The sequence below is a fragment of the Chrysochloris asiatica genome, unplaced genomic scaffold (genome assembly GCF_000296735.1).
Source record: "Chrysochloris asiatica unplaced genomic scaffold, ChrAsi1.0 scaffold00004, whole genome shotgun sequence".
Classification (NCBI taxonomy): Eukaryota; Metazoa; Chordata; class Mammalia; order Afrosoricida; family Chrysochloridae; genus Chrysochloris; species Chrysochloris asiatica.
The window spans coordinates 13,577,050-13,604,952 of record NW_006408522.1 but is presented as its reverse complement, the minus strand read 5'-3'; the positions used below and the strand labels follow the sequence as shown (position 1 = coordinate 13,604,952).

General features: G+C 41.0%; 1 protein-coding gene across 3 annotated transcripts in view; it reads right to left on the bottom strand.

The window, feature by feature from the left end:
* Window positions 1-27,903, bottom strand: part of ALDH1A2 (aldehyde dehydrogenase 1 family, member A2) — a 134,336-nt gene that overhangs the window by 7,564 nt on the left and 98,869 nt on the right. For all 3 annotated transcript variants that reach the window (XM_006831604.1, XM_006831605.1, XM_006831606.1), the window contains 5 exons: window positions 5,861-5,963; window positions 3,681-3,865; window positions 2,237-2,401; window positions 1,441-1,598; window positions 794-868 (listed from right to left, as the gene is read on the bottom strand). In XM_006831604.1, the coding sequence (XP_006831667.1) occupies window positions 794-868; window positions 1,441-1,598; window positions 2,237-2,401; window positions 3,681-3,865; window positions 5,861-5,963 (686 nt within the window). The remainder of the gene's footprint in view (window positions 1-793; window positions 869-1,440; window positions 1,599-2,236; window positions 2,402-3,680; window positions 3,866-5,860; window positions 5,964-27,903) is intronic.

Here is a 27,903-nt window from a genome sequence, read left to right as displayed (position 1 = left end):
TCAGAATTCTTGGTCTTAAAATCATTGGCATTTCCTCAGCACCCACAAATGGTATAATATTTAAAGTCTTTTGAGATTTGATTTAAATCAATGTTTCCAATTATATCGTTAGCAAGTTCCCTCCATTCAGCTAATGCCCTAACCCTACAACCACAAATTTACAGAACCCACAGGGGCAGAGCAGGTGAAAGGAGTGAACTGGGGGGATGCAAAATCAATGACCACCAACACTCAGCACATAGGAGACCACAGGAGCATACAGAGCTCATGGGTCCAGAAACTGTGCTATGGGGGAACAAAAACCAACAAGAAACCTTGAGTTTATATAAAGTGTCTTCCTTTTTAAATGTCAATTGAAGATTAATAAAATTGTGAAGGCAAAAAAAAATGTTTGAAGCATGCCAAATTCCATTCTGTTCCCTGACTATTCTTCATGCTTTAATTTCTATTATTCCTTCTGCCTGGAATGCCTAACTCTCTAATACTGAAATATTATTTCTTCTGTGAAGTCTTCCTGACCCTGTCCATCTGACCATACATCTATAATAACTCGTTATATGGAATTGCTAGTATATTCATTTTTCTCCAGACCCACTTAAGTTAAAAGGATTGTGTCTTACCTGCCTTTGTAACATGTAGCACAGAGCAGCACATGGTAGCATGTGCTCAGTAAGTTTAATGAATTATTAAGAGTGAGGGAATGAAACTATTCTGTGAGTACTCTGTGCTGACAATCAAAACACCCATGTCAGAATGCTAATAATACAATGTGCCAGCAAGTTTGGACACTTACATTTCTCTCCCATTTCCAGACATCTTGAATCCCCCAAATGGGCTCTGGGCATTTAAGGCATTGTAACAATTGATCCTGAAAGAAGAACATACAGTACTGTGAGTTACTAGGAATTCTGCCTGTGCAGTGTGGTATAATATGTCTTCTAAAAGTCTCATTTTTAATTCCCTTGTACAGATGAAAATGTTATCATTTAAACTGTACTTGATTTCTTGACCTAGCCCATCTTAGGGTAAAGTCTGCTTGCCTAAAATATATTTACATAAAATATTTACTGTTCTTATTCTTCAGAGAATTATAAGGATCCTATATTGGTGTTGTGGGATAATGCACTGGACTGCAAGGTCACGAGCTGGAGCTGACTCGATGGAACTTAACAACAACTTACCAACACACAGTAAAGGGCCCTGGTGGTACAGTGGGTTATATTGAGCTGCCAAGTCCAAGGTCAGCAGTTCAAAGCCACCTGCTGCTCTGCAGGAGAAAGAGGAGGCTTTCTGCTCCTGTAAAGACTTATAGCCTCAGAAACCCTGCACATAGACATCAAGAGTCAGAATCTACTCCATGGTGGGATGTTTGGGTTTGGGTGTATCACCAGTGGAATGCATTACATGTGGCTAGAACAATGAGACTGACTCTCGTCTTACCAAACAGTCCCAGCTTGCATTGCAGATGACACTGTGAGGGCCTTGTTGATGTCACTGGTGAAGACAGCTGCTACCAGTCCAAAGTCTGAGTTATTTGCTCTTTCAATAACTTCATCCATAGTCTTAAACCTCAGAATTTCCTGAACAGGGCCAAAGATCTGCAAGAGAACAGTTTGGTTGCTTCACCACACCTTTATCTGCTTTCCACATGTCAAAGCAAATTTACCCTGTCTTGATTATTTACATGATATTTAAGTTTAACAGTACAAAGTGGTAAAATATCCCAAACTTCCCCAGACTAAGATTTTATAAGAGTCCAATTCTAAGAGCCTAGCTTGATTTCACTGTGTGCAGCACAGGTGTGTTCTCTAGGTACAGAAGAGAAACAGGCATTCTCTACGAGAGCCCCCAGGTCTGGTCTAGAGAGTTGAATGACCTGGTCCCTCCCCTGCATAAATGTGAGGGCCCTTTCTCCTGTTGGTTAATATCTAGCAATCCACAGTTGGGATAAATGCCTACTGCCGGTTTATTAATGAGGCTAATGACTTGGCTATTATGATTGTTCTGAGGGCCAATAGTGATTGCAATCTAATAGCATTGTCACCTAGCCTATCTTCTAGCTTGTTTTTCAATTGAACTTTTTTCTTGAAACTGAGATTTTTCATAGCCATCTACACTGTTATCACAGAGTTCAGAGGAAATTAAAAGAGCTAAAACTCCAATACTGTCTACTAGCAATGTTCTGGAAACCCTCACAAGAAAGACTTGGTTTTTGTAAGGACACTGTATTTGATACCTCCTCTTTGGCAATTCGCATGTCATCAGTGACGTTGGAAAACACCGTGGGCTCGATGAAGAAGCCCTTTCGGCCTAGCCCTTTGCCTCCACATTCCAACTTGGCGCCCTCAGCGACACCACTCTGGATGAGTTCCAGGATCTTGTTGTACTGCTTCTTATCAATCTACAGAAAAGACAGCTAATGACTCCAAGGACAATCTTCCATGAAAACAGAAACATGCATTTTCTCAAGAGTTTCTCCTTTATGATCTTTTCATAGATTCATAATATCTGGTTAAATAATATGAAACTTTTCTAACCATGTTGACCCACAAAAGTAGGAACTAGGCATTGGAAATAATATAAAGAGCAACATGCCCTGAATTTCCAGGAACTGTATTGTTGAATCCAAAGGACCGCGGACAGCGTAGAGAGCTGCTAAGTGGTGGAAACACTGGCTGGTTTATCATTTACTGCTTATCTGGGGGGAAACTAGCCTCCAAAATCAGGTGAATAATTTCACAAGGTGCATGAAAACAGCAGATGAACTAACTCAAACCCTCTTTAGTTGGTATAGCACACAAACCCTATTTGGGGTGTTTTTAAAGGAAACTCTGTGATACTTTTAGAAGCAAAGAGTATGTATATAAACAGTGATGACTGGCTTCCTAGTCCACAAAAGGTGCTCATGTATTGCAAGCTCCCCTGCCACCCACCCCCACAAAAAAAAACCTACAAAAAACTGATAGTGCCATTATTCAATTATGATAAATAATATAAAAAACAATACCCCCCGAATCTGTATTGCTCAACTAGGACACCAATCTTCTTTCACATGGTCACAAAACTAAGGAGATGTTATCCCTTATCCAAAAAAAAACCATATTTTTTTTTTTTTTTTGAGAGATGGCCCAGATATTCTTTTGAAAATTCATAGACTCTTATCTACAGTTTAAAACGACAATTCCATTTGGGAAAATGATTTGAGAACCTGCCAGGTTAAAGAGTGGCAGCTCAGAAAAGGGACTTTTGTGCCCCCTTCTCTCCAGGGCACCACAGTGTGTGCAGCATTCACTTCGGACACATTTATAAGCTATGAGTGATCCTCCCAGACTGGCCCAGACAGGTGAAAGAACCCTTGGGTGCTGAGAACAAGAGATGCTCTCCTTGTCTGGAAGCTCAGTGGCTAGAAGACTGGGATCTAGTGCCATACTTCATCTTGTCATGCTCGGCTCTTTCTTTCAAACTAAGATACCCCAAACATTCAAAATGCCTTTAAGGCAGCCCTAACCTCCAAAGTTTTTCCAGAGATATAATTTAGAAAGGGAAGAAGAAAAAGAAACATGCCATCCTTCAGTGGTTTCACAGGTGTAAGAGCAGAGAGCACAGGAAAATGGAATGTGTTGTTTTGTTGGGTCCCACTAGAGTGTCCAATTTCTGTGCTAGCTATATGAGTTTTCTACCTGGGGTCCCTGCTCAGTGGTGGGGTCAAAGGGACTCCCAACAATGCGCCTCTTGGCCCGCTCCACACTTCTTCGCACAAACTCCTCATAGATGGACTCCTCCACGAAGATGCGTGAGCCCGCGGTGCAGCACTGGCCTTGGTTGAAGAACACACCCTGGTGAGCCTGCTCCACAGCGTAGTCCACTATAAGAAGAAACAGCCAGGTTCTCAACACAGCTTGGCCCGCGACGGGCGGTTTACAGGCAAGGCCTCTCCCCCACTCCAACAGCACACAATGGAAAGGAAAAGCAAGAAGTCAGCCCTGATAGTGAAAAGTACTGCACTGAAAACGCAGTTTGGTTCACTTCTAACGCGACCCTATGTGTGAACTGAAGTGACTTCACTTCTTGGAGGCTCTTTTCTCTTCTGTACGAAGAAAGATCAGATCGGATCATCTATAACAGGCGTCTCCAATTCCAATGTGTGAAGGAACTAAGCAGTTAGTGTAAATGTGTGAGTCTAGTTGGGTGGTAACAACCGTAATGGACACAGTAAGGAGGGAAGCCATTGTTACAGGGAGCTACTGCCATACATGAGTATAAGCCCAGTGCTGCCAGATCTTCCCATTTTTAACAACAACAAAAAACCAGAAATCAGTATTTTTAAATGTGTTTTCTGCTTTTCTTAAAACTAACAAACGAACGAAAAACAACACTCTGTAGGCCAAATAAGATATTGGACCGTGGAATGCCGGTTTTCAATCCCTAATCAACAGGAGCTTCAATGTTAATTAGTATTTTGGCTATTACCATATTTTCACACTAATAACATGAGCATTATACATTTTTGCAAACTGCACAACTCCCTTGCATATTAGCTTTCTATGCACACTATGTGCGTTATTTGAGTAGGTGTTTTATATGCAAAAATATGGTAAAATATATCAGCAATGGGTCTTCTTTGAAGGCACTAAATTCCTTCCCTATCAGAGTAAGATTCTGTAACATAATCTCATTTCCATCTTTTATATCTTGTACTTCAAGACAATACTAACAAATCCGATCTGTTCTAGATGCTAAATGACCAAGTGAACGACTAAGAACCAATGTATGTCACGTCAATGAGTGCTTACTCCTCCAGAGACTTTCAGGTCATTTCTACTGCCCTTTACAGTGACAATAAGGTGGAATTCTGCAAAGTCCAGGCTGGGGCTGATTTCCAGGTGGTAAAATTGGGTAAGCAGCTCTTCCTGGCAGGATGTGAGGTAGCGGAAGGGTGACTAAAGGAGACTATGGAATTTCATTCCCTAGTTGTTTTTGTTACGTGTCATCGAGTTCATTCCCTAGAGAGCTTTTAAAAACAGAACGAACACACCTGTGCACAATGGCTGAGGCGGCATCCTGCTTGGAGACATGGGATTAACTAAATGACTGCTCTGTTGTTGTTGGTCTTGTTGTTAAATGCTGTGGAGTTGGTTCTGACTCACAGCACCTCTACATACGGTTTCTGAGGCTATAAATCTTTGCAGGAATAGAAAGCCTCATCTTTCTCCTGTGGACCTTGTAGTTCGCAGTCCAGTGCTTATCCTACAGAGCCACCACGTGCCCAGGTTATTGCTCTAAGCCCCCATGAAGTAGGTCTATTCATACAGAACTGACCTGAGGATTCTGTCATCCTATCTGAGAGTTAAGGAGAGCAGCAGAAAGGTGTTGGGATGGTTAAACAGGGAAGGGGCCGTAGGTTTGGGAAAATACTGGCAGCACTGCTGAACTGGGATTTATTTTTAACAATCTACAAAGCCACCAGACACGGTTGAGAAGTTTCAGACTTCTTAAAACTAAGTAGACTGGATTTCAGGTGTTCAAGAGGCTGAGCTGCTTGCTTTGCCCACTGTGCAACACTGAGCAACCCTTCACCTCTTACACCCTATTCTACAGCCTCACAGCATCAAAATAGCTCATAAGACTCTAGAAAACAAATTCTTTGTTCAGGCATTAATCGATAACTGCTCTTTCCCTAATATTAAACTTTTTTTTTTTTTAGAAGCAAGGAGAGTCAATTGAAGCAAGATTCAATTCTTCTTGAATGCTCCCTAGGTTCAAAGACCTTTTTCTTGGTGTCTTATCAAAGTGGAGATACAAAAGAAAGCACCAGAGAGTAGTTCTGTGGGTACATGTCTGAGATATGTGGTTGACTTACAATCAGCATCAGCAAAAATTATATTGGGACTTTTCCCTCCAAGTTCCAGAGTTACTCTCTTCAAATTACTTCTTCCAGCTGCTTCTTGGATAAGCTTTCCAACCTGACAGAAAGATAATGAAGAGAGGTATCAAACGTCTTGTGGTCCACACTATCTATCAGTAGCCACAGCTGGCTCTGGGCAACGATAAGATGTGCAGTAACAGGTCTTACAAGGTAAGCTTACCCACTGAATAACACAGGGACAGCTAATTGTGGTCAACCTGATTACACAAGATAGAAGTTGGTTGAGACGCCATTTAAAGTCCGTGCTGAAGTGACTTGGAAGATTGCTTTAATTTCATGACAGATGGAGCAAGGAAAGGGGGATCAAAGCTGGAATTGTAATCACTGAAAGATTTCTCTAAAGACGAGTGACAGGCAAGATGTAGTAGAGATTTCTATCACAGCATTATGGCCTGGCCTCCAGAAAAGCCAAACTGGCTCCACTTAAAAGGAACGATGGTTGTAAAATAAATTGTTCCAAGAATCCCTCAAAATGCCAGGTATGACTTTTATCACATGGTTTTAATATTAGACCTTTGCTTCTGCCTAGGGTTATAGTAAAAGAGTTCCAGACGGCTGAGGATCTGTTTTTATTGGTGTGTTATGGTAAATGTCTGTTTACATAGAGTACAAACAAATAATGGCTGAGTTTGGGAAAAGCATTTGCCATTGAGTAGACTCACATTTCCAATAAAATTGAAACTGTCAAAACGGAAACAAGGATGCACCACCTAGATATCCCCTTTAGGTAGAGCTTATTGCTCCAGTCATTGGCCATACTGTTAGGAGACAGCCTCCTGTCCTCTCCTTCAGGGTCTGCTCAGCTGACAAGAGCTGCCTGGCCCAAGGAGATTTTCTCTCAATGACTGAGAGTGGCAAGGCTGTAATGACCTACTCTTTATATCTTTCTACCTTTATACCAAGGAGCTCTGGTAGCGTAGTGGTTACGAATTGGGCTGCGAACCTTGAGGTCAGCAGTTCAAAACTACCAGCTATTCCGCGGGAGAAAGATAAGGCGTTCTGCTCCCGTAAAGATTGACAGCCTCGGAAACCCTGTACAGGGTCGCTATGAGTCAGTTCCGACTCCACAGCACACAACCACCACCACCACCACCACCTTTATACCACAGGACAACTCTGAGGGACCACAGACTAAGTGTCAGGCCACATTGTAGCTGGCCTTCCCATTGTGCCCCATTCCCTTCAGCAGGGATCACTAATACACATCCCGTCAAAGTCCATCTCCTGACTGCTTATAGCGAACGCCACCCATCACAGAGTGCTGCTGCTGTTCAACTGGAGAGCAGAGGTTACTGTATGGAAGACATTGGACCATCAGGTAGGCTTCTAAGGAGCTCTGGTAGTGTAGTTGTTACAAGTTGGGCTGCTAACCTCAAGGGTAGCAGGTGGAAACTCCCAGCTGTTCCACAGGAGAAAGGTGAGTCTTTCTGTTTCCATAAAGATTTCCTGCCTCAGAAACCCTAGGCAGGGACGCTATGAGTCACAACCAACTCCAAGGCACACAACTACCATGTAGTCTCCTAGAGGCATGGTGATCTTGTGGGAATGAAACTTGCTTTTTATGTCTGAAATCCTATTGAAAAATGGAATACTTTTAAAGTCTGGATAAAGAGAAATGTGCAGTTTACATTTGATTTCCACTGGATCCTTAAGCAGGACTGATGACTCCTCTGGCAGTACAGAGCCATGTTAAGAGAGAAGGCTCCACCTGGATTTTATGTTTTTTTTTCCTTTTTAACTGATTCTATCACTTATCAGTCACTAAGAGTCGGTACCGACTCGATGGCACCTAACAATAACAACATCACTTATCAGGCGTCCTGGCGTGGCACTGTGGGTTCATGTGTCAGACTGCAAAGTTGTTTAAACTGCAAGGTTGGTGGTTCAAGCTCACCAGTTGCTCCCTGGAAACCCTATACAGGGTCGCTATGGGTCGGGATTGACTTGACGGCACTTAACAACAACAACATCACTGATCAACTGTCTGATCTGGGGGAATTTACTTAACTTCTCTGAACCTTGGTTAGCCTCCTTTGTAAACTGAAGCTAAAATAGCTCAGGAGTCAGTTGCTCTGAAGGGTTAGTGATTTCATCCATATGGCACTTAGAATTCAGCCTGCCACACAGTAAGTGCCTGAACATGCTCACTTCATGATGGGACACAGTAAAAGTGCCCAAACACGCTCACCTCATGATGGGAGAAGTCAAGGGCCCTTTCTTCTTCCAGGCTCAAAAGAGATAAAGAGATGTGACTATCAGAAGAGATACTGCTAGGCCTTCCAATGTAGGTCCCTTCCAGACCTCCAAAAGTGTCTGTGCATATACGATGCTTCAAGAAAACACGAGAGAAATGTTTCCACTTCCCTCAGGCTCCAAAACTACTCATTAACTCAATTAAATACATTTGTGCTTTCACGGTTACTCTGCTTATTGCAACAAAAGTTTTGCGGTAACTGTGTTCTTAGCTACCATCCAGTCAGTTCTAACATATGGTGGTGACCCCAAGTGTGCAGAGCAGAACTGCTCCACACGGTTTTCAAGGCTAAGATCACTTAATGAAGCAGATCACTGGGTGTGTCTTCTGAGGAGTCTTTGGGTGGGTTCAAACTACCAATCTTTTGGCTAGTAACGAACCACTTAACTGTGTGTGCCAGCCAGGGAACTCTTGAGATAGTTATAAGGTATCTCTTGAGGCTGTTTTAAAAAATAGATACTCATTCTGACCAACAAGTGATGTCTCTGAAAAAGACAGAATTGAGTGTCTTAGGTTGCAGAGCAGCGCTACTGACCAAGGTGTTAGGAAATGCTCACTTCTGGCCCTGAAAGATTAATGTGGAGCTAGAGCCCACCAGCCAGATTCCTCCTTCCCTGCCCTTCCAGTCTTTCTTCTGCCTCCAAATAAACTCCCCAAGGACACTGTGGGCTCAATAAAGGACCTGCTATCAAGTCAGGAGAAGGAACTGCTTTCACACAGGAAAGAGCACAGCAGTCAGGTGATAAATATGACTGGTGTCTGGGACCCCTACCAAGAGAAGAACCCACCTGAAGGGCAATTCAGGAAACATCAACACCTTAACTTGATGCCAGCAGCAAGAGGGAGTCTCTGATAACACTACCACCTATGACTGTCTGTTTTTCAGAGGGATTTTAGCCTGCGTTGGCTCTCTGAGGAGAAAAGATGTGGCAGGCTGCTCCCAGAAAGATTACAGCCTTAGCTACATTATGGGGGCAGTTCTACGCTGTCCTTTAGCATCTCCATGAGTCAAAACCGACCCAATGACAATGGGTTTGGTTGGTTCTCTCTGCCTTAAGCAAGCATACTACTAGATGGGGATACATTTTAAAATCTAAAAAGATAAACAGATAAGTATTCACTGGAATTCATGAACATGTATTGATCTTAAGAAAAGCTAACATTTATTGATGCAGTGTGTCAGATACATGAGATGGCGTCATACCAGTTCCATTATTTTTCCATGAACTTTTTGAAGCTCCCATATGTGTATGTATGAACTCATATTTAATTCTCTCAAAACCCACAGGAGATAGGTGCTATTTTATTTTAAAGATGAGAAAACGTAATTAGATGTTGAAGAGTGTAACCAGGCGACCCATCTAGTTAATGACAGAGCCTGATGGTCTCTAAGGAAGTGTGTGGATCGCAAGCCACCCGCCTCCTTGTTTTCCTTTCCCTCAGCATTCTGCTCTTCTTTCTGCCTTCCTCTCTGCATTTACTGAACACCACCTGTATGTCACATGTCACTAAAACCTTATCCCTGAGCTCTAAGCTGATTTCAGAGCAAGTAGAAAAATCACTTCTTGTAGGCTCAAATAATAAAGAAGAACTATGACCTCTACTGGTTTCTGTGGTGTAGTGGTTATCCGGTTTGATCTCTGGTGGAAACACACATGCTCTTTTGTAGGAGCTCTGATGGCACTGTAGGATGAACACTGCACTGCTAACTGAAAGGTCGGTAGTTCAAACCCACCAGTGACTTTGCAGGAGAAAGACAAGGCTGGCTGCTCCTGTGAAGATTTACAGCTTTGGAACTCAGAGGGTTTGCTGAATCAGATTTAACTTGCTGGCAGTGAGTTGGTTTTCTTTCTTTTGAGGCCCAAATAATAATCATAAATCATCATTTACAAAATTTATATTTACTGTCAGATTTACATTTAAAAAAAAAAAACAACAACGGGGCAATCAAGGGTCTTACACAAAGGATGATGCAGAATAAACGCTGCTGGTGGTAACCAAGTGCTGATATAGCCCGCAGTGCATTTCTGTTAGTCCTGCTCCCAGACAGTCTTCAGAATGCTGCTTTGAGAGGGTTCTTTTTGCTGCTGGGAATGTGGCTCAGTGCATATTTTCATGGCTACAGTAATTATGCAAACACCTTGCTTAGCTTAAGGTCATCAGAGGAGAATACCTGTGTCAAGACTTTATCAACCTTCCCTTAGAAACCACATTTGTACTAAACAATTACTCCAATGAGTAATGTCTTTTCTCTTCATTTTTGGAAGGTCAGGTTCCAGCCCAAGAAGAACTAGGTAAGTTTGGCCCTGGGAGAACCTTTTCTAACTGGACTGACCTCAGGGCAGTCCTGAAAAGCCCCATTTTCACCAATCTCCCTCACTCAACACATATTCATAGCTGTCCTACTATGTGCCAGGTGTAAACTTGGGCACAATTTCTTACTGACAAGGAATCCAGTGAAAAAGATGGACTTCCATATAACCTAGCAGCTACTAAGTAAATGCGGCTTCACAGTTCACTGAAAGAGAAATCTGGGTGTGGCACTGCAGGATCAGCACTGGACTGTGAGTCACAAGGTTAACAGTTCAAACCCACCCGTTGCTCCTCAGAAACCCTATAAAGGGTCAGAACCAAGTCAAAGACATCTAACAACAATTTATTATTAGATTGAAGCAGATTACATTATCATTCTGCAGTACTCTATTAGGACCCAGAGTCAGGTCACTCTGATCCTTACACACTGGGTTAGATGGAACCAACACTACCACTGCCTTCCAGTCAGTTCCGACTTGCTGCGACCCTGTGTAGGCTTTCCAAGGCTGTAAATCTTTATAAGAGCAGAAAGTCTCACCTTTCTCCTAAGGAGATGCTGGTGGGTTTGAACCACCAAACTTGTGTTTAACAGTCCACTGCTTATTCGATTATTGTTGTTAAAACCATCGAGTCAGTTCCAACCCATAGCAAACCTGTATAGGGTTTCCAAGGAGCAGATGGTGAGCTTGAACCGCTCACTGACCTTGCAAGTTCAAATAGTTTTGCAGTCTGGCACATTAACCCACAACGCCACACCAGGACTCCACTGACCTTGCTTTGTTGTTGTTGTTAGGTGCCATTGAGTCGGCACCAACTCATAGCGACCTTATGCACAGTAGAATGAAACAATGTTTGATCCTGGACCAACCTCACTACTGTTGCCACACTTGAGTCCTTCGATGCTGCCACCTGGCTAATCCATCTTGTTGGGGGTCTTCCTCTTTTTCTCTGACCCTCCATCTTACCAGACATGATATCCTTCTCCAGCAACTGGTCCCTCCTAACAGTATGTCCGAAGTATGAGAGACGAAGTTTGGCCATCTTGGCCTCCAAGGAGCACTCTGGCTGCACTTCTTCCAAAACAGATCTACTGGTTCTTTTGGCAGCCCATGGCATTTTTAGTATTCTCCTCCAACACCGTAACTCAAAAGCATCAGTTCTTCTACGGTCTTCCTTATTCACTGTCCAGCTTTTGCATGCATATGAGGTTATTGAAAATACCATGGCTTGGGTCAGGCGCACCTTAGTCCTCAAGCTGACATCTTTGCTCTTCAACACTTTAAAAAGTTCCTGTGCAACAGATCTGTCTAATGCAATATGTTGTCTGATCTCTTGACTACTGCTTCCTTGAGTGTTGATAGTTGATCCAAGAAGAATGAAGCCCTTGACAACTTCAATCTTTTCTCCATTGATAAGAATGCTGTTTGTTGGTCCAGTGGTGAGGATTTTTGTTTTCTTGATATTGAGATGTATTCCATACCAAAGGCTGTGCTCTTTCATCTTCATTAGTAAATGTTTTAAATCCTCTTCACTTTCAACAAGCAAGGTTGTATCATCTACATATCACAGGTTGTTAATGAGTCTTCCTCCAATCCTGATGCCATGTTTTTCTTCACAGAACCCAGCTTCTCAGATTATTTGCTCAGCATACAGGTTGAATAAGTATGGTGAAAAAATACAACTTTGTCGCACACCTTTCTTAATTTTAAAACATTCAGTGTTCCCATGTTCTGTTCTGACCTTGCTAGCACCACCTTATTAATTAGAGGCTCAGGCATCCTATATATCCCTACGATACTCACAGGTTCCAGGTCAGAGTCTCATTAGAGAATCTATTATTGTTGTTGTTCAGTGCCGTTGACTCACTTCTGATTCACAGCGACCCTGTATACATTTCCAAGGAGCAGGTAGTGAGTATGAACCACTGACCTTGTGGCTAGTGGTCTAGTGAATTCTCCCTGTGGAGCAGTTTAAGTGACTTCAAACTGGAGTTGCTTCTCATTAGCATTATCATGTTGTTGTTATTGTTAGGTGCCCTCAAGTCAGGTTCAACTCACAGAGATCTTATGTACAAAAGAACAGAGTACTACCCTATCCTGTGCCAATATCACAATCATTATTACACTTGATCCCAATGCTGCTGCCACTGTATCAATCATCTTCTTGGGGGGTCTTCCTCTTTTTCTCTGAACCTCCACTTTACCAACCATTATGTCCAAAGTATGAGAGACAAAGTCTTGTCATCTTGGCTTCTAAGGAACACTCTGGCTATAATTCTTCCAACACAAGATTTGTTTGTTCTTTGGGCAGTCCATGGTACTTTCAATATTCTTCTCTAACACCATAACTCAAATGCATCGATTCTTCTACAGTCTTCTTCATTCATTATCCAACTTTCACACGAATATGAGGTATGGAATAATAGCATGGCTTGAGTCAGGTGCACCTTAATCCTCAAACTGACATATTTGTTCTGCAACACTTTAAAGAGGTCTTCTGCAGCAGACTTATTTCCCTAACGCATTATCATGAGGGGGAAGGAAATGGCAAGAAAGAGAATGGATGCTGAAAGACAAATGCAACAGATGCAATCCCAAAGTGGGGAATTGTTAATAGGAGAAAGTAATGTTTTTGAAGACAAAGAGTTCAGGGGAGAACTGATTTATTTCATAACTACTTTAAAAAAATACAGTTACTGTTGCTGTTAAGTCAGTTCCTACGCATAGTAACTCTGTCTCATTCTGAGAAGGTACAGGGTTTCCTAGAAGCATCTGGTGGATTTCAACTGCTGATCTTGTGGTTTGCAGTCTAGTGCTTATCCTACAGTGCCACATCAGGTCTCCACAAAATATGCAAACCAAACTAAAACATTCCAACATTCCTTACAGACACCCAATGTAAAAATTTCCAGAATAAAAATACAAGCAATCAGAAAGAGTAAGAAAGATTAAACTATAGACACGAAATAGAAGTTCAGCCCTTCTCAGATATAAAAGTTTAAGTATGTTTTCTTCAGGATATGTGTTTATATAGTCATATTTAACCCCTCAGTACATGATCCAAAGGTGGAAGTGAGACAGCTGAGGATACAAGGATGCACAGGTCTTTTAAGTTGTGAAAAGCTACGTAGATAGGGACTTCATGAAACCAAGCCCCTTTTATAGATGAAATAAGAAATCTATCAGATAAAACACATAGCTCAACTGAGAGTGAAGTGTCCAGATGATATGAAGTGAGGGGAGATGCACAAGAACGCCCAAACTTGTTGTTTGTAACCATTTGACCTAGTTTTGATGGCTTGATGATCAGAACTAAAGAAGATTTAAAAAAATATATTTTTTTATAAAGGAAACAAGTGTAAATTGCTACAATTTGATTAACTTGACCTATACTTATGGATGTACTAGCTCAAAATACCAACAGAGACGGAATTTCCACAGAAGAAATTTCCCCTTTGTTTACAGGGTTGATAAGGACAGGCAGCCTAGACATTGGCTACCTAAAATGGGGGGTGGGGGCGCGAAAAAGGCACAAAGTGACTGGCTTATGAGGTTTCAAGAAAGTGTAGTTTCAGAGTGTGCAAGGGAAGACAGAATCTCCACTGAATAGTTTTCATCTTGTCTAGACAGGTCTGGTGAAAGGAGATGGGGACAATATGCTTATGATTCAATAGTGAGTAATTGTTATCATAACTAATTGCGATTGTCACTACTGTAAAGGTAGAAGTTTTGTAACAAAAAGGGGGAAGTAGTTAATCTTACAGTCCAGGAACAGGACAATGGGACCATCAAGAGAGAAGAGTACGAACAGAATGTGGGACCCTATCCAGAGAAGCAGAGACACCAGAGATGGAGGCAGAGATGAGGACATGGAGAGAAAAAGAAGTTGAAGACTCATGAAAAGAGAAAGGCTTTGTGTTGGTGGCCAGGAGGCAGGCTTGCAGAATGTGCCCTTTGGTTGTTTACATGACTCATGAGTGCTTCTGTGTGCATCCCCCCAAAATCAGAGGGAATAGAAACAAATACTGTTGAATGATGATGCACGGAGGTGATTGTAATAATTGCAATGAAACATTAAGTGTAAAACTGATGTTCTCCCATGTAAACTATCATTCGATTCACAATAAAAACTTTATATATACATATGTGTGTGTGTATAGATACAAACATATATACATAGAGTACTGGTGTGGTGCTGTGGGCTAATGCGTCAGGCTGCAAAGTCATTTGAACTGCAAGATTGATGGTTCAAGCTCACCAACTACTCCTTGAAAACCATATACATGGTCACTATGGGTTGGAATTGACTTGACGGCACTTAACAACAACATATATACCTATATCAATAAATCAAATCTTGTACAAGGGAGCTTTTAAAAAACTTTGTAGAAATGTGCCATTGTATTTTTTTTTTTTTAAATAAATGTTTTATTGTGAATTGTGTGTTAGTCTACATGGGAGAATATTAGTTTTACATTCATTCTATCATCTAGTGCCATTGTATTTTAATTCAATTTTCCATGAACTTTTTGAAGCCTTCTTGTGTATGACATGTATACTGTATATGACACAGATATACATTAAATAGTGTAAGGGTAAATCAAAACCAAACCCACTGCCACGGAGTCAATTCTGATTCATAGCAACTCTGTATATAGAGTTTCCAAGACTGTAAATTTTTATGGAAGCAGATAGCCTCACCTTTCTCCATAAGAGAAGATGGTGGGTTTGAACTATAGACCTTATGGTTAACAGCCCAGTGTCTAACCCAGAGCACTACCAGGGGCCCCTGGGAAAGGCAGAGACCAAATTTTGATTCCATCACCATTCACCATATACTTTCCCAACCAAAATTACTTCCCAATGGACTCTTAGTATACCTCCAACTCCACTTCTGAGAACCTGGCTAATTATAACCCACCAGCTGCTCCTCTGCAAAGTTGGTTTGAACTGCAAGGTCGGCAGTTCAAGCTCACCAGCCACTCCTTGGGAACCTTATACTAGGTTATTATGAGTCGGAACTGACTTGATGGCACTTAACAACAGTTGCTCCTCAGAAACCCTATGTAGGGTTGCTATGAGTTAGAACCAGCTTGACGGCACTTACCAACAACAACATAGGTTTATGGAGTGCACTTGACCCAGAGGAGTCAGAAGACCCAGATGCTACAATTTCCAACTTGGCAACTAACCAAACTCCCAATTCTACATCTTTGGGTCCTAGTTTCTTCATCTGTCGAATGCAAATTTGTCTCTTGGTATTCCAGCTAAATGGAAAGGTCCCTTGGGGCCTCTGCTCATTCTAAGAGCCTGTCCACAATTCCTCGGTGTTTTTCTTGCCTTATGAAGCACAAGTAGCTTTTCCCAGAGCACCACAGCTGCACTGAATGGTAAAAAACAAAACAAAACAAAAAACCCTGATATTTTTCAGTTTCCTGCAAGGAGCTCATTATGAAAGAGTAAGTGATAGGGCTCCTATCATGTGGGTTTTTCAAACTGCACTCCCTGCAGAGACTCTCAGCTGTATCTGTGTACCCCAAACAGGCCAGGGCGGTGAACTGGGGGCTCCCCCCACATAATGGAACTGGGCTAATTCTCAGCAGGAATGTTGGCACAGATCAACTCTGCCTCCCTTCCTCATTTTGAATAGACTTCAAGATTGATATCAGAAGTACCCCTGGAACAGCCACAACATACCAGGATCCTGTTCGTGGCAATGCAACAGTAAAAAGAAATGCAATTTGGTGCTTTGCAATAAAAATAATTTGTTATACAGGACAAAAAAGAACACAAAAGGCTTTTCATGTCCTCTTTATTCCAAGCAGTAGCTCCCAGCACACAGTTTCTAAAGTTGGGTAAAATTTTTCTTTTTATTAGCTAATTACTAGTATTATTGTGGCTTCCTTCCCAGAGATACTATTTTTTTAACTGAAAAATAAATTTCCAGAAAAGGTCTCAGTAAAGTGCTTCCTGTAATATATTTTCATTTCTTAAACCCAAAACAGATTGACTCTATGCCTCTCCCCTTCTTCCTTTTCTTAATTTTCACTGTTGTGTTTCCTGGTTCCAATTGTGATGGAAATAAAAATGTCAAACATACATGTGACTGGATGCTTCTTGTCTTTCTGAAATATCCAGAAATAATAGACCAAATCAGAAAATGATGGAACTAAAGAAGTTTCTTTTATTTAAGTGATAACAGCTACTTCAAACTTGATTTGTGAAATTCAAGGTACAGAAATCAATATGGCAGCAAACTATGTTTATTGCCTTCTTTCCTAAGCTTCCCACCACCTTGCACCTATCATTCCAACTACCTCAAATTACTTCCACTTCCTAAAACTTGCCTCTGCCTGGAATGCCTTTCCAGGAATGCGACAGCAGTTTTCTATTCTATATGACCAGCTGCTCTTGACGTCTGCACCAAACAGGTTTTAGAGAAACCGATCTGGGAGACAGGGGCACAGGACACCTACATCCAAGGCCTGGCTCTCCCAGAACAAACAGAATAGACCTGAACTGTCCTCCTACTCTCTTTGGCTTTAATTTCCTCACCTTCAATGGAAAGATAGCTTTGGTAGTTTTGATACTGGCTGCACATTAGAATTCCTAAATTTACATTTTTCTATGCATAGGCCTCACCTCCAGAGATTCTGATTATCTTAGCCTGGAGTGGAACACGGACATTGTTGTTGTTGTTAAGTGCCATCGAGTCGGTTCCAACCCATAGCGACCCTGTACAGGGTTTCCAAGGGTGTAAATCCTTACGGGAGTAGAAAGCCTCATCTTTCTCCCGCGGAGCGGCTGGTAGTTTCGAACCACTGACCTTAAGGTTCGCAGCCCGATTCGTAACCACTATGCTACCAGAGCTCCTTCATGGACATAGGCAGATTTTAAAGTTCCCCGAAGTGTTCTAATGTGCTGATAGGATTGTTGTTAAGTGCTGTCGAGTTAGTCCAACTCATAGCGACCCTGTTTAGGGTTTCCAATACGGGAGCAGAAAGCCTCATCTTTCTTCTGCAGAGTGGCTGTTGAAGTCAAACTGTTGACCTTTTGGTTTGCAGTCCAGTGTTTTTTTGTATGGAGCTACCACATTCCCGCTGATAGAGCTAAGAACCATTAAGTGACGTTTAAAGGCATTTCTTTTATACTTGCATCTTTCATCTTTCCTCATTGATTTTACTTTCCTGTTGTTTAACATTGTATCATTCATTGGGTACCTATTCTGTGCTACTTGTTCTCACAAACATTTTATTTCATCTTCACAGCAATTATGTGAGGCAAGAATTATTGCCCATTTTATAGTTGGAAAAAAATAGCAAGACTCAGAGGCTAAGAAATGACTTTCTGACAGAGCCCAGGCGTCAGGGCTGAACCAGACACTAACACCAAGCTGGGTTCTTCTCGCTCCACTTCAGAAGCTCTCTGTGGCTGATGTGCCTCTTCCCCAGAAGGCCTAACACCTGTGCCGTAGTCCCCTCTGAGACAAGTAGAGCTCTGACAGTTAAACATGCTCTTCTTCACAAACAGCAGGTATTCTACAACTGCTTGGTATCCGTAATCCTACTTTTGTGACAAGAGACTTTCTCTTTCTGTTTCAGTTCAACTCAAAATTCAAGAGTTTGATTTCTTGCTTTCATAGGAAAAAGCAAGAAGTGCTCAAGTTAAAGGTACTGCCTCACAAACTCAGTGAGCTAAGAGGATGGGCATCTTAGGACCCGTTCAGACTTAAGGCTGAGCTCTGAGGATAGAAATCTATTGTTGTTAGGTGCCATCGAATCGGTACCGAATCATAGCGACCTTATGCACAGCAGAACGAAACACTGCCCGATCCTGGGCCAACCTCACTACTATTGCCACGCTTTAGTCCATCGATGTTGCCACTTGGCCAATCCATCTCATTGGGGGTCTTCCTCTTTTTCTCTGACCCTCCACTTTATCAAACATGGTATTCTTCTCCAGCTACTTACAGAACCTTTAAATTAGCATAACATTCAGAAACCATCCCATACTTTCCTTATCTTTCAGAATTTTGGTTTTAAATGTAAAAATACAAAAGGAAGAAACGCATAGGAGCCCTGGTGGTAGTGGGTTAAGCCTTGGGCTGCTAACTGAAAGTTTGAACCCAGCTTCTACAAAGATTACAGCCTCAGAATCCCTATAAGGAAGTTCTACTTTGTCCTATGGGGTTGCTGCACATCAGAATTGACTCAAGGGAAGTGGATATGCGTTTTTTATTAGTTTGCAAAGGTTTTGTCATACCATACTATGTATTTTTATTCAAATGTGGGGTGAATCATGAGTGGATTCATACAACCCTAGAAAAAAGCCTAGGAGTTGTTTTAAAAACCAAAAACGAAAAGTTAAAACTCTAGCAGGCAACTTCTCCCACCTACAAAGAGGGACAAGGCTAAACAGAGGAGAGACCTAACTCAATTCATTACTCAGGCAGTAGACATGGTGTCCGTATCATGCAACGTGACATTCATCTAGCTGAGGAAATGAAAGGAGAACCCCGGCTGCGTAAATTAGAATCAGTGATAATACAGCTGTTAGCTACAAACATTTGTTTGGCACAAATCAATCTGGACTCTCCTGTAGTTTGCTTTGATGGTCTCTCTGCTATCTTGTTGACTAACGATGAAATCATGGTTTGTTAATCTAACCTAATAAAGAAAACACCAAAGCAAGCAAAATGCAAACTGTTTTCCTGTACTTTATTGAAGTTGTTTATTGACTCTGTTTGTAAGAGACCTTTCATATAAATGTATTAAATATTTACACGCAGTGCTTATGTATTTAGCTACATAATCTCTTTAGAGAGATTAATTCTATCTTTAATCTGAGAAACTCTGTTAGCTTTTTAAGGGCCCTTTGCTAAAGGAAAATGGATAGCAGCCATCTCAAATAAGCTCCTCATTGCTGGCTGCCCCAGAGACTCCATATCTCCCTAGGGTAATCATACGAGAAGTCACAGTCAAATTCATATTGAAGTGACAAGTTCACACTGGAAGAATTTAGGCAATCTTCTGAATAGTCTACCAAGTTGGAAAAGGATAGATGGATAAAAAGAAGTTAAAACTACAAGCCAGAGCACTTTGGGATCACGTGGTCATTTGATGTGCCTGTGACTATTCTCTACCTATCAACATTAACATGGACAATGGCTAAGCTGGCGATCATATTCTAGGCATATGCTCCTCCCTTGTGTCCTCTGTTGTCTGCCAAGGTTGTCTTTTCAGAGAAGACACTAGGAGATACTCCCGAGGCCAGAGAACCAATTCCCCTCTAGGCGAATGGTAGTCTATTTACAGAGAAGAGAAGAGAAAATGTAGAAGGTCGGGAAATTTTTGCTAAAAACTTGTTAGTTGCACAGTGCAATAAGGAATATTGCTGTGAGTATTCCTAAAAGAGAAACACTTCTCAATGACACTTTCTACCCCATCCGCTTTCTCAAATTCCCCCTTCTCTCTCAGTTCCCAATTGCATGTATGCATCTTAGAAAATTAGAATGTTTTAAATTTCTGCTTGTGAAATACAGACTTTCCTACCTTTTTTATAAAGCTGCAGTAATCAAGATGTATGATATTGGTGAAGGGACAAACAGATGTATAAAAACAGACCCACACAAATATGGTTAACAGAGAGAAGCAAAGGAGTACAGGAAAGACAGTCTTTTCAAGAAACGGGGCTGGATCTATTGTCATCCTAATAAAACAAACAAACAGAACTTTGATCCACCCTTGCAACATACACAAAAATAAGCTCAAAACAGATCTTAGAGTTAAATATAAAACTTAAAGCTATGACATTTCTAAGAGAAACACAGGAAACCACTTTGTGACCTTAAGTTAGGCAAAGATTTCTTAGATACGATAACGAAAGTGGAGTCCTGGTGTGGTGCTGTGGGCTAATGTGCTGGACTACAAAGGTTGGTGGTTCAAGCTCACCAGCTGCTCCTTGGAAACCCTATACAGGGTTGCTATGGGTTGGAACTGACTCGACAGCACTTAACAACAATAACATAAGTATGATCCATAAAAGCAAAAAAAAAAAGATAATTAGACTTCATCAAAATTAAGAACTCCTGGTAGATTGCAGGAACCTAAGATGTGGCTGGTAGATCTCGGTGTGGAAGTCTGACCTGACAAAGTGGACAAAACTTTGGCGCTGGAGAATATATTGCAAATGTTTCTATTGATGGAAACTAAGATGCAGAAACAAAGGGAGAAGCGGAGCACAAGCTGGATATGGCGCTTACTGAGGCCCTAACCACCCACTAAATGTAAGTAAGAGGGTTTCTGGAAGATAGACAAACCAAACGGCAGAACTGAGGAAGTATGTTCCTGGCCATGGAGGCATCACAGGCAATTAAGAAGCTGATAAACTGGCCACACAAGGAGCTGGATTTAAGACTTTATTTGCATTATAGGTTGCTACCTTCTCTCTTGGAGTTAGATTTGCTGTGGCAACTTCCAGAGTTTTCTTCCTTTTTTCTCATGGGCATCTCCGTATAAAACTGGTTTCTCCATTTTATTCTTTACCTTTTTCTATCATTAGTCTCTTTGTTAATTAATAAAAACTTGGACTTTATGCTTTTAAAAAAATTTTTTTTTTTTTTCAGAAGACACTGTTAAGAGAATAAACAACAAGAACAACAAGTCTTCTCGTTGAGGGGGTCTCCCTCTTTTTTGCTGCCCCTCCATTTTACCAAGCATGATGAGAGGCACAGTCTGGCCATCTTGGCTTCTAAGGAATATTCTGATTGTACTTCTTCCAATACAGATTTGCTTGTTCTTCTGACAGTCTGTGGTACCTTTAATATTCTTCTCCAATGCCATACCTCAAATACATCAATTATTTTATGGTCTTTCTTATTCACTGTCCAACTTTCTCATGTTTATGAGGCTACTGAAAATAATACAGCTTGGGTCAGGCGTACTTTGGTCCTCAAACTGACATCTTTGCTGTTGAACATTTCAAAGAGGTCTTGTGCAGTAGACTTAATAATTGTAAATGAGATGTTTCAGAGACATATCCTAAATTAAATATTGTATTGACTTGCTCATTTGATTATCTTTATATTGATAATTAAAACATTAAATGGATCAATTATATAACTTACTATACGTGGAGAATCTTTTATACTAATGGTTTAATGAGGAAAGAAGAAAGCTGGAATAGAAAATGGCAATCAATATCCATGTTCAGAAACAATATTTATGGCTTAAATGAACCTTAAACCTAATAATAGAGATTTTTGTGCAGATATGTTAATCAATTTAAAAAAAAAAAAACCTGCTTAAGAAGGAAGTATGACCAGCCAGGACTAGACAGCAAAATTCCCTCCTAATTCATCAGCTGACTCTTGGCTTCTTTAAACATCCCGTGTAGAGGAGCACCAGGGCATCCCACGATGGCACTGGCACTTCGCTAAGCCTACAAATCTCACTTGGAAGTAAGTTTGGAGCCCAGAAGTGGAGAGGAGAGGGGGGAGTAAATTCACAGAAAAATCGGTCCATTTACCAGGAGTCAGGGCTACGCTCTGTATTCAGGGTGAGCCCCAATTTCTTAATAAAATTAGGGGTGCTTTAAAGGCATCTTTATACACAAATGCCTGGCAAATAGTAGGAAATCAAATGGCTTACCAGGATAAAGAGAAAGCTTAGTTCTAAGATTATTAAAGTTCTCTCTTTTTTGCTGCTAGAATGTTCTTCTGGGCTCAAGGGCTGCTCTAGTATAGAGGGAGCAGGAATGAGGAAACAGGTAATTAAATAGAAATACACTGGAAAGTGGCTGAGGAGTAGCTATGTTGCTTGTTTATGGGGTGCAGCTTATGAAATGTCTCACTATTTACAGTTGTACTGTAAAAGTTTCTTTCTGGCAAAATAGAATCAAAACAAAGGACTCTGCCCACATGCCAATTCATCCTCCTGCCTCCAATCAGAAGTCTTACCAGCTCACCAATACAACCCAATGTGAACTGCATGTGTGAACTTTTAGAAATACTTGCAAACTTTTACTAAAATATTGCCATATTTTTTTCTTTGTTGGGTAACTTACAGGTGTAGGGACATTCTTTGAACCATGGCCTTGTTTTACTAAACTAATTTTCAATTCATTTTTCTCCCTTATTGCTGGAAAGAAATTATAGACATAGCAGACACCATGAATGGTACCTGTCAGTTTACGCAAATCTTTTATTACAGAAAAGGTTAACAAGTTCACAGTTGTACTCTTTTTCTTGGATAGGCCTGGGAATGTGTTCTAGGGTTGTTGTACAGTGCCATCAAGTTGGTTCTGACCCATAGTGACCCAACATATAGTGTTCTAGAGTGTGACCCAACAATTCAAATACTCCATAAACTAGTAATTCTTGAACATTAACGAAAAAGAAGACTTTAATAAAGTGAGTACTTCTGAGCCTCCCTTTCAACATTTTCAGACACAGAAGATCTTGAAGGAGGCCCAGGAACCTGCATTTTACCAAGCATCCTGGGCCCCCCTCTCCATTACACTACTGTGGATGACTGGTGCAGCTGCTTCTTGAACAACTAAACACACTTTCCTGAAAACAAATTTCACCCTAGGCCACAATGAAATTCTGGCAAATTTATGCTTGTAAAGGAGTGGCCCCAGAGCTAAGCCACAGCAAGGAGTTATAAGCAAGTCCCTTAATAAGTGCCACAGGTCCTCTTCTAGCTTTACTCTCTCAATCTAGTACACTATTCTGCCTAAAAAGAGAACAAGGATTCAAAATCAGTTTATCAAAGCAAGCACCCAGGCCATCTTCCAAAATGAGAAACAGAACTACAAACACTAAAAAAAAAAAAAAAAAAAAATTTAATTAAAAGAAAAACAATATTAGCAAAAATAAAAAACACAAAACAGACTAAAGAAAAACTACAGAGGAGAGCAAAAATTAGTTTTCCACAGGCAAACTGTTTACAACTGGACATTTCAGAATCAACTATTGTTTACAAGTTCTTACCATGTACCACATGAAGAAGAAGGGGCCATCAGGATTAGAAGACTCATTAATAACCTGGAATTTGCAGATGACACATCTTGCCTGCTAGAAGCCAAGAGGACTTAAAATACTTAATGATGAAGATAGAAGACTACAGCCTTCCTTATGGATTGTATCTCAATGTAAAGATAACAAAAATCCCTACAACAGGACCAATAAATAACATCATGATAAGCAAAGAAAAGATTGAAGTTGTCAAAGATTTCCTTTTGCTTGGATCCACAATCAACACTCATGGAAGCAGCACTCAAGAAATAAAATGATGAGGAGGCAGGGTTTGATGGAGGCTAGGGTGGAGATGCAGTGAGATTCACCATCAGCAATACCACAGAATACCAGGCAAAGCAGATTCAGGGCAGAGCTCCAAAACTCAGAAACACATAGACAGGAATACTTTAAAAGTCTGAAGGCTTATAGCTGGTGGAACTTGTAGCAAAAGTAAGAAATTACGTACTTTTGAATCTGCCAGGCTCAGCGGCCCAGAGCCAACAACTTGGACGAGACCAAATGGAAAGACCTAGCGAGGGAGCAGACATACCATGGAAAAATGCCATGGGAACCTCAGAGCAAAGGTGGACTTTGTAGGTTTTGCTTTGTTCTGATTGTCTTTGTTTTTGGTATCTGTTTATTGGCCCCCCACTGTTTGCCCACCTCCATTCTGGTGATTAGAGGGGGCGCCTGAGTGAGTGGATTCCTCCCACCCGCACCACTGGTGGGTTCTTCTGCCATGCACGTGCACAGATACTCTCAGCCCAAGAGCCAGCCCTGAACTGTTTTTTTTTTAACTACAGAACAAGGGGTATGGAGAGGGAAAGAGAGTTAAAAAACAAAATAGGCTGAAAAGTGAATTAAATCCTGAGGTACAGCATAAAAACCAATGACGGCATCTTGAAAACTCTCAGGAAGCTTTGAAGGCAAGAAGCTGAGGAAAGGACATTAAAGTCGTACTCACATTAGGCTATAGGTTATTTTGTTTTTTTCCTCTCTCCCTCCTCTCCCTTTTCTGTGATTATAGACTTCAGTGTTCAGTGTAATTTTGGTTGTTGTTGTTTTTTGGGTGTGTTTTTTTTTTTCCCTGCTGGTGCTGTTTTATGCTCCCCCTTCTACCTTTGGGGAACTCTCTCTCCCTGTATTACCCAAGAAGAGACAGCAACTGCTGTCATATAGTCAAGCTACAATCACACTCTATAAAACAACAAAATCCAGACAAGAACCAATACCAACCAATATACCAGGGAGGCAGACAATACCTGTGAAAGTTGCTTTGAGTTAAGCAATAAGAAGAGTGAAAAGGGAAGCCCATATCCTGATGACATCTACCTGGAAGCAAGCAGAAAGCATAAAAAATACCAAAACACATACTCAATTAAGTATTAAGGCCACAGATAAACACTAAACATGTCCAAGAAGCAAAAGCACGTGACCATATCAGCACATGTCCAGAAACAAGATAAAATGTCTGAGACAAATGACCTAGACGTAGACCTTGGCTCCATTCTGGAAAGGAAGACATGACTTGGAAATTCCTGAGAAGGGATTCAGAAAAATGATTATAAAATGTTTCAAAACATTTTACAATGGAGTTGAGAAAAATAAGGAAAAAGGAAAGCACTACAGGAACAATCATATGAGATACATACAACACTGGAAACAATTCAAAACATACAGAACGAGGTCCAAATAATCAATAATAGAATATCAGAAATGGACAATACAATGATAGGGCAAAGGAACAGAATAGACAAGATGGAATGGAGAACCAGTGAGCTGGAAGACAAATTTCTCAATACCACTAAGATAGAAGAGCAAACAGAAAAAAAGATTAAAAAATCTGAAGAAGGTCTAAGATTCATGTTCGACAACATGAAGAGGAAGAACTTAAGAATTATCGGAATTCCAGAACAAGAAAAATCACACAAGTCCACAGAGGAAATAGTTGAAGAACTACTGGAAGAAAATTTCTCTAACATCCTGAAAAGAGAAATGATAAACATTCAAGAAGCTCAATGAACCCCAGGAAGGATAGACCCCAAAAGAAATCACCGAGACATATCATAATCAAGCTCTCCAAAATCAAAGATAAGGAGACACGCCTGAAAGTAGCTAAGGAAAACAGAAGTATTACATACAAAGGCAAGCAAGTCAGATTAAGCTTGCATCTCTCAGCAGAAACCAGTAAGCAAGAAGGCAATGGGGAGACATATATAAAACCCTGAAAGAAAAAAACTGCAAACCAAGAATCCTTTATCCAGCAAAGCTATCAATTAAATATGACAATATAATCAAAACATTCCAGAATAAATAGAAGCTAAGGGATTTGTCGAAGCCAACCCTTCGCTACAAAACATCCTAAAGGGAGTTCTGTGGACTGAGAACCAACAAGAGAAGAGACAACAACCAGAGACTGACATACATGGCAGCCTCTCCCAGAACTAAATCAACAGAAGGAAGAGTCAAGAACAGAATAAAACTGTAAGAACAAACTCAGAGAATCTGGGGGGGTCAGTCTATGATCAAAACAATTACAATGTAAACAAAAATAAACACGTAGGAACAGAGATCCAGATGGTGAGAAGGTCAGGTCAATTACAAGATAAAATAGATTGCACTAAATGGAGGAAAAAGTTAATGGACTATAAGGTAACCTTAAAGAAAACTAACACTTCACAACATACCAGGTAAATGAAAATCCAAGAAGAACATGAAACATTAAAACTATGAGGAAACTGCCTAAACCTGTTTCTCTTGCACCTGACTTGCAGCTGCTCCTATCCACCTTTCCTGGCTGGAGTCTTGCCTGGTGTGGTACCCTGGAGACACCCCGACATCCCCGAGTCTCAGCCTTCTGGGCAGCTCCTACACCCACTTCTTCTCTAGGGAAGGTCTCACCTCCAACCCGGAGCAGTCAGGATTACAGACAGGCCCAATGCTGGCCCAGTGGTCACCATAAGAGAAGTTGGCTGGTGGAGAGGAACAAACAAGATGGCTGATTGGGTGGAAGTGAAGAAGGAGCTCTGTCAGCAACAACACAGAATACAGGACCAAGCAGGCTCAGGGGATGGTCCTAGAACACTGAACCACATATAAAGGAATATTTAGAAGGTTGGAAGGCTCACAGCTAGGGGACTCTGTAGCAGAAGCAAGAAATCAGTGCTTTCTAATTCAAGACGCTCAGCTGCTCCAGGAGCCACCATCTTGGGTGAGACTAAGTGGGGGAAGGATCAGAGCAGCCACGGACACCTGATAGAACTGTGGAGATAAAGGTGTGGACATTATTTTCTTTTGGTATCAGTTCATTGGTCCCTTGCTATCTGTGCACCTCCGTTCTGGTGACTATAGAGGTACCTGAGCTAGTCAACACCCCAGCCCCACCCTTGGGGGGTTCTACTACACATGCACACAGATCGCCTCAAAACTTAAAGAGACAGTTTCCATTTAAACCCAAACAGCCACAGCTGGCCCTGAACTATTTATAACTAGAAAAAAGGCCTGAACGAGGATTGTTCAGTGGGACAGACAGACAAAAAACGAAATAGGCTGAAATTTAAATCCTAAATTTATGTCAAAATGACCAACAGTGGCATCTTAAAATTTCTCAAGAAGAAGAGTGAAAAAGGAAGCCCATTTCCTTATCACATCTACCAGGAGGAAATCAGAAAGCATAAAAAAATACCAAAATACACACCCATCTAAGTATTAAGGCCACAGAAAACTTCTGAATATGCCCAAAAAAGGGAAGCAGATGTCCATATTTGCACATGTCCACAAATGAGATAAAGTGACTGAGGCAAATGAGCTGGAAGTAGACTTACACTCCATACTGGAAGATGGGCAGGCTTTGGAAATGCCTGAGAAGGAATTCAGGAAAATGAGTATAAATTGTATCAAAACACTATACAATGGAGTTGAGAAAAATAAGGAAGAAGTCAGGAAAGCGCTATAGGAGCAATCAAATAAGATAAGCTACAGCATTAGAAACAAACCTGTATCAAAACCTACAGAATGAAGTCCAAATGATTAATAAGAGAATATCAGAAATGGACAATACACTGAAAGGGCAAAGGAGTAGTATTGAAGAGATAGAAGCCAGAACTAGTGAGCTAGAAGATAAATCTCTCAACACTACTAAGATAGAAGAGCAAACTCAAAAAAGGATTTAAAAAAATCTGAAGAAGGCCTAAGAGTCATGTTGGACAACAAGAAGAGGAATAACTTAAAAATTACTGGCTTTCCAGAACAGGAACAATCACACAAGTCCACAGAGGAGACAGCTGAAGAGCTTCTGGAAGAAAATTTTCCTAACATCCTTAAAAGTGAAAAGATAAGCATTCAAAAGCTCAACGAACCCCAGGATGGATAGGTCCTAAAAGAAAATCACCAA